Genomic DNA, 15,890 nt, shown 5'->3' on the forward strand with positions numbered 1-15,890 from the left:
TCCTATGCTTTTACAAAACTTATTTACATTTAGACATCAACCAGTTTTCTACATTCAAAAGCTTCTCTCTGCAGAGGCTGCAGCCTGGGAAGACTGTGGATCACCTGTCCTGTTTGGAACAAGAAATCAATGACCACTGCCTGTGGCAATTCTGGGCAGCACACACCGGACCACGCTACTGACGAGGCAAAGACTTTTGTGTGGAAGCAATTGTATCTGTTCTCCCCATCAAGAGAGAAGCTCCCTTTCTCAGGCTGCTTTCTACACAGGCTGGCGAACCACTCCCAAGGAGGACCGTTTTTCCTTCTGTAGGACTCTGAAGGTGCTTAGCACCAATCTTTTCAGCTGGACACCAACTTGCAGGTCGCCGTTTCTGCAAGGACCGCATCACTTTAAAAAGTGACAACACAAATCCACCCATTCGGCTCCCCTTCTCTCTGTTTGGGCCTTTGTTCAGTTCACCAGGTGGGATGGGGAGGGGAGAGAAATAAAAAAAGAGAGAATCCAGACTATTGACAGGTGCGATCATTGGTCCTGATTCTGCGTTCAGTGCACTCTGAAATAAGAACCTTTAGCGGCAAAGGGACTCTGGGTGGCAGAGTGCCTTGCTCAGCTGAGGGAGACAGGGTCTCCATGAACAGATGCAATGGTTTGAGAGCAGATGGTCCTGGTGGCAGTGAGAGGGGGCACAGTCTGGTGCTTAATGCACACTCCTGCACCTCAAACACAGAAATACGGCTAACATGCAGGGCTCGCTGTGGAGGGGTGATATTCTCCCCCTCCTGGGAACTTGGTAGAATGGGGTCTTGGGCAAGAATCTGCACAGCTGCTAGTACCTCTGTAGGCCAGAGTCCAGAGGCCCCAGCATATGTGCTGCGCCTCCTTCCATCAGCAGCACGAACTGGGAATGAGGCCAGCCATGCCAAGGCTTCCTCTGCTTCCCCCACATCTGGCAGCTCACCTTCTCAGGCAAGGGGGGCTCCAGGTCTCAAGCTCAGTGTTCTTGGCTAAGAACCGCAAAATCTGTTTCTGGAGGTTTAGTCTGTCCCCTACACCAGTTGGAGGCATGACTACACCTGGAACTCAAACATGTCCGTCTGTTTCTTGGCCAACTTGGCCACTTCCTCCCGGATGGCTTTCACCAGGGCGGCGGTGGAGATGTTGGTCAGGGGAGTGTCGGAGGGGTCATTTTCTGCCAGGCTCTGCTGCGAGGCTGCCGTGGAGGGACCCGGGGCCTGCTCCAGGCTGGGATGCATGCCTGTTGGCTGGCTATACTGGCGAGGCAGTCTAGAGGGTGAACCCTGCTGGTACCGCGACCGGGGGTAAGCCTCGATGTACCCAGGCAGGGGCACCTGCAGGGGCACCAAGGGAGAGAAGAGAAAGAGCCTGGAGTTAGGACACAGGAAGCAGGATACTGGGGTACAGGAGTGGACTGAGGTCAAACCAAACTAACTGGAAGGATGCAGAGGTCATGGACTACCTTTGTACACACATAAAACAGGAGTCGTTTTGATTAGAACATAGGCAATGGGGACTCGGTGTGTATGCTGAATGGATGAATTAAACAGATGCTTGTGCCCTTGCTTATGATGTCAGCATGTGTGTGAGTCAGTCTGTGGAACTGCTGGGCAACCTCGAATTCATAAAGGCATAATCTGGCAGATACAACCTGGGTACTCCAATGTAGGACCTCGGCCGCACACCTGTTAGGATAGGAGTCTGCTCCCAGGGGAGTGTTGTAGTAAAGAACATCAAAGAGGTGGACTCCCAGGAAATGGGGAGGAGACCTTCCACTCCAAGGGGCTGCCTTGGGGATCCAGGTAAGGACCCAAGAGAGGGAGGAAGCAAAGGAACAGATGTGCCATGTTAATAAGTTTCAAGTTCTAGATTCCCCCAGGAGACGCTGCAAGGAAGACATGGTGACAGTCAAGGCTGACAGTGGCTCTCTCAAAAGGTGGGATGACACTGACGAAGGGTGGTAACCAACAATCAAGGCCGGGACTTGGTCCACACCCTCCAGATGTGGGTGCCATCTCCCTTCTTTCCAAGTCGCCTTTGCCAGCCTGACATTGGCCTAGAGTGGTGGCAAGGTGTTTCTATGCCGTTTCCCTGGTGTGATGGTGAGCACTGCTGATGCTGTTGTCAGCTTTGGGAAAGTGGCCACTCCGGCTCCCATGCCTGTTGCACATCACCATAGTAAGGAAGCTCCCAGTTGGACAGCCACTGAGGCACCATCACCTAGGCCCAAATATTTGCCCCAGGAAGCTGCCACATCCTCTTGCCCTGTACCTCAATGCCAGCTAAGTAATCCCAGATGCAGGAGCTTTTTTCCAAGCCAGGGCAGATAAAAAAATGACAGGGGAGGTTTTTTCCTTCTCTCATCACTGGGGAGTGGATGCCCTGTAGGAGTACCTTTACCCCAGCTGACAACTGGTCCCTCTGAGCTTGCTGCACAGTCTTATGTGCTAATATATCGCTTGTCCTGCCCTGCTAGCTCCATGCATGGGCACACACACCTTCCTTGCCTAACTTCAGGTGATAATTGGGCTCCTGGAAAGATCCACTGAGGCTGCAGCAATCATCTTCCCTCTTAATTAAGAACAGCTATCAGCTAACTGGGTGTTCCCACTGAGAAGGCTACGCTAAGTTCTGGGGAAGGCTAGGTTTCTGCTGGCCAAACCCAAAGACATCTGGATGTAGCACCATGGTTGGCTAAACTGTCATTTGTTAGAGTCTCAAGGGTGACCCTGGCAGACCACCCGGTATACTTTGCACCCAGCAGGCAGGCTGTCAGAGCTGCAGGCTGGCTCCTTGTGGAGCGCCAGTTACACAGCATTTGTTTTCTGCGAAATCTACATTTTGCGTTTAGACTTCAGCGCAGTTACAGAACCAGGGAAGTGCTGCACTGACCCAATCGCCCCCAGGAACAGCAGCTGTTTAGAAAAGCACAAGATGTCAAAGGAACAAACCCAAAGGCCCCAACAGCCAAGAGACTTCAGCAAGTGCCCCACGGGGAGGCCCAGGCTGGAGAGCAGGGACGTCCTCTGGCTCCCCTCCGAGTTTATTGACTCCAGATTGGCAGGCTCTGCTTCATGTGCAGACAATGGTATATTTGGAACAGCACATTTAAGGGCAAGGGCGTGTGACTCACTGAAAGCAAGGACACTGGCAGCAATGGCAGGTGCCAGCTGGGAGCAAGGGCAGACACAGGAAAGTACATGCCGAGCCACACTGATTACTTTAGAAATCACAGCAGCTAAGTGATCCATTTCCACAGGTGCAAGATCCCACAAATGCCGAATTAGTACAGTGAGAATTATAATGAGACTGCATCATTCTTAAAAGACAAACTAAATGATGTTGTATTTGGTTATGGGAGCATGGTATGGAGAAATGGCATTGTGGCACAGCATGTTAAGCTGCTGCCTACCACCCTGGCATCCCCTATCAGAGTGTTGGTTGGAGGCCTGGCTGCTCTGCTTGTGATCCAGCTCCCTGCTAATGCTCCTGGAAAAGGAGTGCTTGGGCTCCTGCCACCCGTGTGGGAGACCCAGATGGAGTTCTTGGTTCCTGGCTTCAGTCTTGCCTTGCTACAGCTGTTGTGGCTACTTGGGAAGTGAAGCATGGATGGAAGACCTCTCTTTGTTTCTCTCTCAAACAAGATAAATCTTAAAAAAAAAAAAAAAGGGAGGGGGAAGGCTATCATTAATTTCAGATGTATTTTCATTCAAAAGAACATATGTTTTCAGCTGTTCTGAAATGAGGGCAGGCTTTGGTTATGAGCAAAATTTCCCTGGGTATGTAGATGTACTCATAATGTTGCCCCTGGTGCTGTGACTGATGTGTGGTGTCACCATGGTGAGGATGACCCCACTGCTGATGCTGCAAGGGCCACAGAGTACAGAGGTTAGCACAGAGCAGAGAGGACACACACCCTGGTGCACATGTTTTTTGCCTCTGGGGTTTATTCCCAATGCTGAGCACAACTCCTAAAATGGTCAACAGTGCCCAAGAGTCTCAGGTCCCACCTGCAGGAACAATCTGCCTTTCCTGGGTGCTGTGGAGGTGTCTCCTGGAAACTGGGCCTTCTTGTCCGTATGTATGCATGTGTGTGTTTGCACAGACGAGCCCTTGACTGGTGACATGGAAGGTAGACATGAGTGTGAACTCCAGGTTGGTATCAGCTGGGCCATGTCCACTGTGCCAGGTATTCTGGTAAGAAGCAGAAACCTTGGGATCAGGTCCAGCCAATCCTTAGCCACAACCAGTCATAAAGGTTTAGGATGTATCTAAGTGCAAGACCCATGAGTTTCGAATGCTTCTTTATGAAAGCACTTCATCTATAATCCTCTGGTCTCTGACAGCTACAAGAGATGAGTTTCCTCAACCAAAATGCCCATCAACAGAGGATTGGATCAGAAAGCTATGGTTCATCTACTCCATGGAATACTACTCAGCTATTAAAAAAAACAAACTGCAGTTCTTTGTGGCCAAATGGGCCAAACTGGAAACCATAATGCTAAGGGAAATGAGCCAATCCCAAAAGGTTAAATACCACATGTTTGCCTTAATTTAAGATGATATGATGTTATGTATAACATGTTATGTTTTGAATGTTATATGTTGTGTATAAACTAAAATTGAAGTATAGGTGAGGTGGTCACAGAAGGTGGCTGGGAACCCGCATTTACTTTTAACATATTGGTTACTCATTACTATGTCAATTAATTCCATAATGATGTAAATTTTTGCTGATGGTATGTTGGAGCTTTCAATTGACTGGGATGATACTCTGCTGGCTCTGTCATCAGACCAGAGAGGGTATACCTAAGAAGCCGTTGAACTTGACGGGACAATAAGATGCTGGACTCTATGTTTGGTATACGCTTGCAATGGGGAAATCTCAACTGAACTTGAGCTGTGGTTATGCAACAAGGTGGAGGAATCCACCATGGTGGGAGGGTTTGGGGAGGGGTGGGGAGAACCCAAGTATCTATGTAACTGTGTCACATAATACAATGTAATTACTGAAGTTAAATAATAAATAATTAAAAAAAAAAAAAAAAAAAAAAAAAAAAAAAAGAGATGAGTTTCCTGACTGTTTTGGAGCTAGCAGGTGCAGGTTTGAACTTTTGACCTTGACACTGTACTAGCTGTGTGGTCTTAGAGCAGACCTCGGTTTCTTCAGCTGCTAAGATGGGAGTCAGGGTGGAAACAGTCTGAAAACTAGCCATTTGACAGCATGGGGAGATTAAGTAAGGAAATACAAGTAGCATGTCTCAGGCAGCTTTTGGCACAGAGTAGGAAACACTCAACAAGTGGGAGCTATTTTTAGCAAAATGTACTTGGTTTAAAGTTGCTTTGCTGGGAAGGGCTGGAACCCAGCAGGCCTCAAGGCCATCCTGTCTTGCCACACTACTTCCTTCAAAGGGACGCCTCTAACATCCGGTTAGTGTGAAGGGGGCTGAAACCCATGAGACACGCAGTCTCAGATTCCCATCTTATTTTCTCCCAGAAGTTCAGCCAGCAGCTGCAAGGTTACTAGGCAATTAGCCAGGGTCTCACCGAATCAGCCCACTGACTGGGCAGCTCGTTCTCTCCCGCATAGGACATCCAGGCCTGGTTCCTGTAGGATGACGGAGGCGTTGGGATGAAGTAGCCGGTGAACCCAGGTCTGTTGGCAGCTGGGATGGCGAACACCGCTGGCACCGTGTTACCTGGCATGGAAGACACACACAGAGGAGATGAGTGGAGACTGATTTCTGGGACCCAGCTGTTTGAGAACCAAACAAAGCCAGGTTCATGGGTTCCCTGGCTGTCTGCTGGTCTGAAGTCCCGTAAAACCAGCTCTGACGTATGGGGAGCTGGCTCTAGACTGGGACAGTTGCTGGGGATGAAGCTCTAGTTAAGGTAGAGGCACTCCTGGACGTGACAGCTGGGACCCCAAGCAACAGAACCACAATGAGGGCAGACTGTGGTGGGGTCTGGATTTCTGTCTGTGGAATTCTTCCAGGGCACTGAAGATGGCTGAGCAGGTGGTGACTGCTCAAGGGCACCCGACCTACAGGCTAAGTGGGGCTGTGAGGCAGCCTTGTGGTCTCTTTGCCAGGGACCTGTACTCCCTGGCAGTACAAGAAATCCTCCTTTTCACTTCACCAACCGCAGCATGGGCTAGCAGTGTCTGGACTCTCACTGTCCATCCTCCAAGAGGGAGTGCTTCCTCCCAACCCCGCATCCTGCCAACAATGGCACCTACCCAGGTGGGAGGAAGCTGAGGAAGCTCTGGGGGGACTCTGGCAGTGACCTTGGTTAGGGAACAGGAGGGCAGATGTCCTGGGGGGCGGGCAGAAGGGGAGCAGCCGACTTCCTCTTGCACCCCACTTTGTCGGTGTAGGAGGTCATTGTCGGCTGTGACTTCCACCTGGCTTCCCGGAGGCGTGAGTCTCAACCCACTATGGAGACCACGTGGATTCTCCTACCAGCAGCCAACCCACCCTGAGCTCCTGGCAGGAGCAAATGACCCCTGGCCATCCAGGGATCTTTCTCCTGGAGGACATGCAGTTTTAAAGAGCCACGAAGAGAAACTGAATTCATTTGGTGACATTTCTGGGTACCAGAAATCCTCCAGTAGGTGCTGGCAGCTGGCAGCTTGGACCAGCTGGCCCTGTATGTCTGCAGCACCCTGGGGAGACCTTGAAGATGACGTCACTTCAGAAGAAGTAAAGTGCAATAACAGATGTACAGTAGGCTATCCCTTATGCAAATAAAAATACATAAAACACAGGGTGCTGAACAAGCGTTCATGGAAACTAGAATGAAAAGTTTGTTTTGGTACAAACATGCCGTAAGTCCGTGCACAGTTTTTTTCATCCCCCATGCTTTCCATGAGTTTCCTGAAGTGCTTATGTTCATGCACAACAAAAGATTAAGCACAGGGGCCACATTTAGGGAGACGGGGAATGAGATGTAGTGGATAGCAATGTTTAAGGATTAAAAAAATCATACTTCCTGAACACTGACAAAGCGTTAATATTCACCCAGGCTGCTGCATGCTTTGATGTTTCATCTGATCGCTGTACTGGTCAGGGCTACCGAGGGAACCCATGCACGCACTGGCTTTTAGGTCTGGGGGTAGCAGGGAGCAGGCAGGGCAGCTGTGCGAAGCTGTGGAGGACAGGGGCCCAGCAGCAGGTGCCTGAGGCCATGTGGTTTGTTCTCGTGCCCACCTGAGTAATTTAGAGGCGACTGATCCAACTGTGCCACCGCAACGGGACCTCGAGACACCTGGGTGAAGGAGGCGCTGTCATGCAGCTGGGCCTGCTCTGGGCCCGCGGATTCCGACATTCTGCTCTTGCTGCCGATGTCTGAGGTGGACCTGCTGGGACAGAACGGCCATGTTAGTGCTGTCCCCAGACCTTGAGCTATGGTCCAGACAAGAGGACTGGCCTCCCACCCGTTGAAACCAGCAACTGGCTCCAAGTCCTATGGGACTTGGTAGTGTGGAGTTGTGTCACGACTGATTTGTCCCTATAAAACACACAAGCTGCCAAGGGCACCAACACAGTGGAATCAACAGCGGGGTGCCCAGACATGTCCAGGCCTGGCCGTAAGTAGCAGAGGGACTTCTGGGCTTGTGGCAGACAGAGCTTGAGTCATTTATTTGGTGTCCAAGGTCAAGGTAAGGGCAGCTGACCTTGGGCTTCTTTGACTGGATTCTCAAGGACTTTATATCTGGAAACATAGGCAATCTGATCACCCCTTGGTGGTGCTGCCTCCTTTGTAGCACTGGGGGTGCCTCAGGCTGTCTACATAGATACAGGAAGGTACCCCTCAGGTACTGCTCTCCACAACCCCCACCCGCACAGGACCAGATCATTTCCAAATACTCCAGGGAAGCCAAGAAAGGAACACATTACCGTCTGAGAGAAGCCACTGCCACGGGGCCTGTGCGGGGTGGTACCGGTGGAGGCGGGGAGCCCATGACCATCTCCGGAAGCTGGGAGAATCTGTAAGCCTGGAAAGAGACAAGCCACGAGAGGGCAGGCATTACAGTGATGTTGGGTGGCAGCCAGGTCAGCTGCCAAGGGCCAGCTTCCCTCGCTTCCCTAGGCTGTTCCCTGGAGTCCTCTGGCTTCTCTCCTACCTGGTTCCCCTCTGTTGGGGTGGCTGCACTCACTCAACTCTTCATTTGCTCCTGGCCCCTGCCAAGTTCTTTTCCACTATGTATCTGTGAATGTTTTTCTCCCCAGGTCTTCCCATGTTCCCTCCTTTGTCTCACCTGCCCAGCCCTATTCTCTTCTAGAGTTTGAGGTCACCTATGCCTAGTAGAGATTCTTGTTGTGGTCATTCTTACTCTTAGATATTAGACTGTGTTTGTCTTTTACCAAAGTGACTGTTGTCTCAGGCTGGGTGAGAAAGGGCTCTGCTGTCAGTCATAGCCACCTGTCTGCAACAGTGCTTGGTGTCTGAGAGAACAGTAATACATACTAATTGAATAAATGAATGAATGCAGGCATCACTGATTGTGTTTCACGTTCTTTCTTATGAAAGGCTGGTGACACGTGGGGAAAGGTGTGGAAGTTCTGATGAACATACTTGAGGTCCCTAAGCAAGTTAGGTGACCTCTCTGACCTTCAGGATCTTTATCTTCTTCTGACATGAGGACAAGGATGCTCTGCTCAGAGGATCGGGGGAGTCTCTGAATGTGTAAGTATTGTGCAATCTCTAAAGCACGATTCAAAGGGATTAGAATTGTCATTAAAGTAAAGGCTTTTACCAACATGTGAGGGGACAGAGGAAACATGGGCAAGGATGAACAGGATCTAAAAGAGTCAGCCCACAATCTCCTTTAGCGAAGAAAAAAAAATTCTGAAGTGCTCCTTCGGGAGATCAAGCTTAGCTGATCTCTCATCTCTTTCTTTAGATATTATGTCACCAGATCTGCTAAAGAAAAAAGAGGAGATGACTTAAAACCTGAAGGCATTTGGGCAAAAAGCAGCAGCCCTGGGAATCCTTCAGCAGGAATCTTGGAACTGAATGAGGCCTCCCTCTCCAGAACACAGTGACTATGCTGTCGTAGGGGCCAGCCCACTCCATGACTACCGTGCAGGTCCTGGACACAACACCCACACTGTGAACACTGCAAGCTCTAAGGGAAATCTCCTATGAGACCCTGGGCCTCTCTCCTCCCTTACCCCTTGTGACAAGCTAAAACAAAACCATGAAATGAAACCAGAAGAGGAAATAGAGACCAGCACATATGAAAGGGGGTGGAACCTGAAGGACAGATGCCATGGTGAAGATGTGATAAGAGACCAAGCCTTGGAGCATAGCCATCGAGCTGGTTGAGCATGAGAATGTGGCCTAGTATTGGTCCCTTCTGGGCAGGGAGGTCACAGGCTCAGGGGGAAAGCTGTTGTTACTGCTCTGAAGGAACAGCATCCTTCAAAAGTGGGCTTCAGGACTAACACACATTGAAATGTAGCCAAGAGGAGCTCAGGATCTTCAACTACAAAATACATCAGGATGGGCCCGGCGGCGTGGCCTAGCAGCTAAAGTCCTCGCCTTGAATGCGCCGGGATCCCATATGGGCGCTGGTTCTAATCCCGGCAGCTCCACTTCCCATCCAGCTCCCTGCTTGTGGCCTGGGAAGGCAGTCAAGGACGGCCCAAAGATTTGGGACCCTGCACCCGCATGGGAGACCCGGAAGAGGTTCCTGGTTCCCAGCTTTGGATCGGCGCAGCACTGGCCGTTGCACTCACTTGGGGAGTGAATCATCAGACGGATGGAAGATCTTCCTCTCTGTCTCTCCTCCTCTCTGTATATCTGCCTTTCCAATAAAAATAAATAAATCTTTAAAAAAAACACACAAAAAACACACCAAAATACATCAGGAAAGAGAAGTTGAAAGTCAGTAGAAAATGCAAATGGCAGATTTAGAGCTTTAAGGAAATTGGAATTAGAAATTTCCAGATACAAAACAAAGAATAATAACATAAGAATTTGTTAAAATGATTGCCCAGACAGACAATTATGATCAGAAACATCCAGGAAGATTTGAAAGAGAACAAATAGATGTTTTAGAGGGAAAATGTAATTATTGAAACAAAATACTCAGTGTAGGGAAATTAACTAATAGCTTAATCAAGGATGAAGAGATAATGAATAAACCAGAAAATGGAATTTAAGAAATAACTGAGAAACACAAAGATGCAAGGAGACAGAAGCTTTGCAAGAGGAGTAAATTATAGAGCGGGTGTAGGAGCAGTTCTAATATGCAGCTCATTGAAGTTACAAAAGAGAGAAGTGGGACAATGGGGAGGGAACATATTTGAATACTGTATGAAGAATAATTTCCCAGAGTGGATAAAATAAGTAAATTGACAATTTCAGGAAGTATAATCTATCCCAAGGAAGATAAATGAAATATAGCACACATGTAAATACACTGCAGTGAAGTGGTTCAATCTCAAAGAGAAAGACTATTTTAAGAGCAGTTGGAGAGAAATGATCAGGAAGGATGTGGCAGACTTGAAAAACAAACACAAATGCACGGTGGATTAGGCTGGCTGGCATCCCATATCAGAACACTCCACTTCTAATCCCAGGTGCACTAATGTGCCTAGGAAGGTAGCTGTAGGTGGCCATGTGCTTGGACCCATGGTACCCATATGGGAGACCCAAATGGAGATCCTGGCTTCTGCCTGGCCTAACCTGGGCCATTATGAACATCTGGGGAGTGAACCCTAGCAAATGAAACTCCCCCCACCCACTCCCAGGCCACATGCAGGGAGCTGCATGGGAAGTGGAGGGGCTGGGATGCGAACCAGTGTCCAGTTGTGTGCAAGGCAAGGATTTAGACATTGAGCTATTACGCCAGGCCCCAGCAATCTACTTCTATGGTCACTTCACTCAACTTTTCTGAACCTACTTTTACTTCCTTGTTCAGGAATTAAGGCATTGCCCAGATCATGAATGTCCATACATTTCTTCAGCCCTGAAGTCATCCCGGCAGACTGGAGAGCAGAGCTGTTCTGGCTAGAGCTGGGGAGGGGTGGTCCTCGTATGACTGCAGTTCATCGCTCACCTGCACAATGACTCCCTTGAATCCTGCGGCTCTGCAGACTAAAAGGTGCTGCAATCCTTTCAGCATCACCTCCCACGATCTCTCATAAATCCACAAGGAAACTGCTCCTTCCCCAAGAGTGGGAATGGGCTGCTGCCCTGTCTCTCTTCCGCCTGTGTATGCTATTCAACAGAAGAGCCAGACCTTCCATTTTTAATCTCTGCTTCTTGAAAGGCTTATTCTGTAGCCCATACTGCTTACCAGCCAGGGGAAAGCTTTCTCCACCTTGTAGTCTCTGCTATAGTGGTTCACCTGGGAAATAGGTTCAGGTTCTGAACTTCCAACTGGCACCAAGGGCATGCTATACTTGGGAGGTATTTTTTTTCCTTCATGCAATTTCAGAAACTTCTTTTGGCAGAATCCTCAGGATCTCAGGGCAGTCCCAGGAGCCCCAGGTAGAAGAGGTGGTGGGGGCAGTCAGATGCAGTACAAAATTCCCTGTTCTTATGGACAGGCATGGAGGGGCCTGGTGGTGAGGAGGGCTGAAGGCAGGGCTACAGTGGGCCAACTGGTGGTGATAATGTGGTGGGGAACTTGCTGGAGAAGGGGAGGTGTTGGGGAGGGGAGGAGGGGCTAGTTGTTTTGCTTGTCTTTAGGCAGAGAGAAGAAAAAAAAAAGCTATAAAATCCACAGCATTAATGTCTCTTTTACAAAGAGTAATAGGTGGAAATGTGTCTTTCACAAATTTCATGAAAAACGACATTAACAGGCATTTGTTTCGATGCAAAAGGTTGTTGAAGTCCACACATCCATGCATGGCTTTGAGAGGCAGAGCTGGTGATGGTGGTGTGTGTGTGTGTGTGGGGGGGTGCGGGGAGGGAGAGAGAGGGGAGGAGGGGGAGAGAATCTTTTGTTTGCTGGGGTTCGCTCCTCCCAAAATGAGAGCCAGGGCTGGGCCAGGCCGAAGGGTAGCAGGGACCCAGTTATTCAAGCCTTCATGGCAGCCTCCCAGGATCTGCACTAAAACGATGCTGGAGCCAGGAACCAAGGCAGGTGCCTTGATGTGGAATGCAGTTCCCCTTAACTGGCACCCTAACTACTGGGCTAAACAGCCCCTCACAAGGTTTTTCCATAATGCATACTTCCATGAGCTTCCGGACGATCTCTCATATGCACGGACTTCAATTTTTTTTTTGTATTGGGCTTGGTGCGATGGTGTAGTGGTCAAAGTCCTCGCCTTGCACGTGCCAGGATCCTATATGGTCATGGGTTCTGGTCCCAGCAGCTCCACTTCCCATCCAGCTCCCTGCTTGTGGCATGGCAAGGCAGTTGAGGATGGCCCAAGACCTTGGGACCCTGCACCCGCGTGGAAGGCCCGGAGGAAGTTCCTGCTTCCTGGCTTCGGATTGGCTCAGCTCCAGCTGTTGCAGCCACTTGGGGAGTGAATCATTGGAAGGAGGATCTTCCTCTCTGTCTCTCCTCCTCTCTGTATATCTGCCTTTCCAATAAAAATAAATAAATCTTTAAAAAAAAAACCCAGATTTTTTAATATCCAAACAGATGTGTCTTTCAATTCCACTTTTCACAAAGCCTTTAAAGTTTCTTTGTAGACAACGTTTTCTTACACTGTGGTCAGCACTGTAACGTTATAGGGTAAGCTGCTGCCTATAGTGCTGGCAGAAGTCTCAGGTGCTCTGATCTAGCTCCCTGCTAATGTGCCTAGGAAAGCAATGGAGGATGGCTCAAGTCCTTGAGCCTCTGCACCCATGTGGAAGACCTTGGCCTGGCACAGCCCTGACCTCTCTCTGCAACTCTGTTTTCCAAAAAATAAAGAATTAACCTATTATTTCTTTTCCAAAATTCCCTCACACTGAATGAAAATTTATGAGATCACACTCCTAAGGCTTGGGTATTTAAGTATTCATCAGAACCTGGAGAGCAGCCAGATAACTTCCTTTAGCTGTGGATGCTGAGAGCATGGGCTTCAAGTGGTAGACAACTCCAGCTCTGCCACTTACATCTGGATAGTAGCTCTTCGCATCCAGGGATTTGACATCCATCAAGTCAACCACCCAAGATGAAAAATGTCCTGAAAAATATTTCATCCATACTGAACACATATAGAGTTGTTACAATAGAGTGTAACAACTGTTTACACAGCACCCACATTATCTCATGTATCAGAAGCACCCGGAGATGGGTTCAAGGTCACAGGAAGAGGAGTGCAGGTTTTTCTACAATCCCTGCACCATTTGAGATGAGTAGTTTCCCATTCTGGGATCCACAGGGAGCCCTGTTCCCAATCCCCAGCGCATACAACTCCATGGAGCTTCTCCAAGCTTCCTTTCTTGCTGAGTCCTTGGAGAGATCTCCTCTGGCGGAAGAGCTAATGTCCCTGGAGCACTTTGCTTGACGCCTGACAGAGATGGGGAGCTCCACAGGTGGCAGTGGTGGCTGCTGTTCCTGTTGCTGCTGTTGTCATTCATTCTTTCTGTTCAGTGCCTCGGGGGCAGATGTTGTAGCCCTTGCTGTGTCTCTCAGAATCCTCAATTCTGCTGCCGTCAGGAAGTCTGTAGCATGTTTTTATGCTACTTGGCACAACCCCATAATGGCCGTTAGTGAAACTGGATTGGCCCTTGGGTGTCAAATCTAATTTCTTCATAGATTCCAGAGTAAAATATGATCAGGGAAGAACGGTCACGCTTCCAGCAGTAACCATTCCTACGACACAATCGCCATCGGCCTGCCCTTGCACATTTAAACTACTCACTTCTAATTGTCTCCAAGTTGAGCAAGGTGACAAGTAATCACAGTTACCATTCTGAATTGCCACCCTTTCTACTGATGTCCACATTATCATAGCACAAGGGGGCTCTAATGATTATTGAGAATCATTTTTGCTACTGTGAATTATTAGTTATTTTCTCCTTTCTTAAAATAGGGACCATGCAAGTCATCGGAAAAGACAGAAATCTTAATACCCAAAAGAGTTGTCTTTAATATTGTTCTGGTTTGAGGCCACCATGGTGGTATAGCAGGCTATCCCCATGTGGGTACCAGCTGCTCTGCTTCCCATCTAACTCCCTGTTAATGGCCTGGGAAAGCAGTGGAGGATGGCTCAGAGCCTTGGGATCCTGCACCATGTGGGAGAGCTGGAATAAGGGCTTGTCTCCCAGCTTTGGACTAGCCCAGCTCTAGCTGCTGCAGGCACTTGGGGTATAAACCAGCAGATGGAGGATCTGTCTCCCTCTCTGTAACTCTGACTTTCAAATAAAATAAATAAATAGTTAAAAATAAAAAAATAAAAAAACATATTGCTTTTGTTTGATGTCTTATCCCTCTGCTGCATTATTTCTCTGTCCTTTGTTTTTGTCCTTCTTGGCATAACTGCTAAACATGCAATTACAACAAACAGAATCACTCTGTTTTTCCAGTGTCCCACAATGCATGCTTTTAGATGGAGGTATCAAATTAAGATATAAAGGATATTGACTGTGGCATCAGCTTGCCTGTCACTGGTGGATGGGCTTGTCCTGGATGCCAAGATTTTCTTTTTAAAATCCAGGACTTGTTGGGGATGCTAGTCAGAAGAGAATTTGCCAAAATTTTCTTTTTAAAATCCAGGACTCGTTGGGGATGCTAGTCAGAAGAGAATTGTCTTTAACCAAAAGCACAGGCTTTCTGGGACCCAGTGTGGGGGCATCCAGCTATGATTTTTTAAAAAGATTTATTTATCTTTATTACAAAGTCAGATATACAGAGAAGAGGAGAGACAGAGAGGAAGATCTTCCGTCCGTCCGATGATTCACTCCCCAAGTGAGCCGCAACGGCCGGTACTGTGCTGATCTGAAGCCGGGAACCTGGAACCTCTTCCGGGTCTCCCACGCGGGTGCAGTGTCCCAATGCATTGGGCCGTCCTCAACTGCTTCCCCAGGCCACAAGCAGGGAGCTGGATGGGAAGTGGAGCTGCCGGGATTAGAACCGGCGGCCATATGGGATCCCAGGGCTTTCAAGGTGAGGACTTTAGCCGCTAGGCCACGCCGATGGGCCCTGTTAACTCTTAAAATCATAGCTGGATGGGCCTGGCATGGCATGGCATAACTGCTAAATTCCTTGCCTTGAACGCACTGGGATCCCATATGGCCGCCGGTTCTAATCCCGGCAACTCCACTTCCCATCCAGCTCCCTGCTTGTGGCCTGGGGAAGCAGTCGAGGACGGCCCAATGCATTGGGACACTGCACCCACGTGGGAGACCCGGAAGAGGTTCCAGGTTCCTGGCTTCAGATCGGCGCGCATCAGCCCGTTGTGGCTCACTTGGGGCGTGAATCATCGGATGGAAGATCTTCCTCTCTGTCTCTCCTCCTCTGTGTATATCTGGCTGTAATAAGATGAATAAATCTTTTTTTTTTTTTTTTAAAAAGAGTTAACAGAGTAGCAGCAGGAGTTGTGGTCTGTAGACAGTAGACAGGACAGTGGCCCCAGTGGATAAGCCACCACTTGGGACACCCACTTCCCAAACTGGAGTGCCTGGGCTCCAGGGGCTCTGGATTCTAGTTTCTGCCATGGTGTGTCCAGGGAGGCAGCAGGTGATAGCTCACAGATTTGGGTCTCTGCCACTTATGCAGGAGATCTAGAGTGTGTTCCCCACTCCTGTCTGTGGCCTTTGGCCAGGCCCAGTGCTCAGGGATGTGGTGATTTAAGGAGTGAGCCAATGAATTCAAGATCTCTTTTTGGGGTGTGTGTGTGTGTGTTTCACTCTGCCTTTCAACTAAATAAAATGAAAATAAAGGAAGATCCATTAAGAAATACAAGGAAGGAATAATT

The 15,890-nt window shown here is 48.9% G+C and overlaps 1 protein-coding gene across 1 annotated transcript in view; it reads right to left on the bottom strand.

The window, feature by feature from the left end:
* Positions 1-973: 973 nt before the first annotated feature.
* The window catches only part of KIAA1549L (KIAA1549 like), a 305,396-nt gene continuing 290,479 nt past the window's right edge, over positions 974-15,890 (bottom strand). Inside the window, exons 18-21 of the mRNA XM_058663193.1 lie at positions 7,917-8,014; positions 7,227-7,375; positions 5,566-5,717; positions 974-1,352 (exon numbers count right to left, since the gene is read on the bottom strand). Of these exons, the coding sequence (XP_058519176.1) occupies positions 1,071-1,352; positions 5,566-5,717; positions 7,227-7,375; positions 7,917-8,014 (681 nt within the window). The 3' untranslated portion in view covers positions 974-1,070. The remainder of the gene's footprint in view (positions 1,353-5,565; positions 5,718-7,226; positions 7,376-7,916; positions 8,015-15,890) is intronic.

The sequence above is a fragment of the Ochotona princeps genome, chromosome 4 (genome assembly GCF_030435755.1).
Source record: "Ochotona princeps isolate mOchPri1 chromosome 4, mOchPri1.hap1, whole genome shotgun sequence".
NCBI classification, from domain to species: domain Eukaryota; kingdom Metazoa; phylum Chordata; class Mammalia; order Lagomorpha; family Ochotonidae; genus Ochotona; species Ochotona princeps.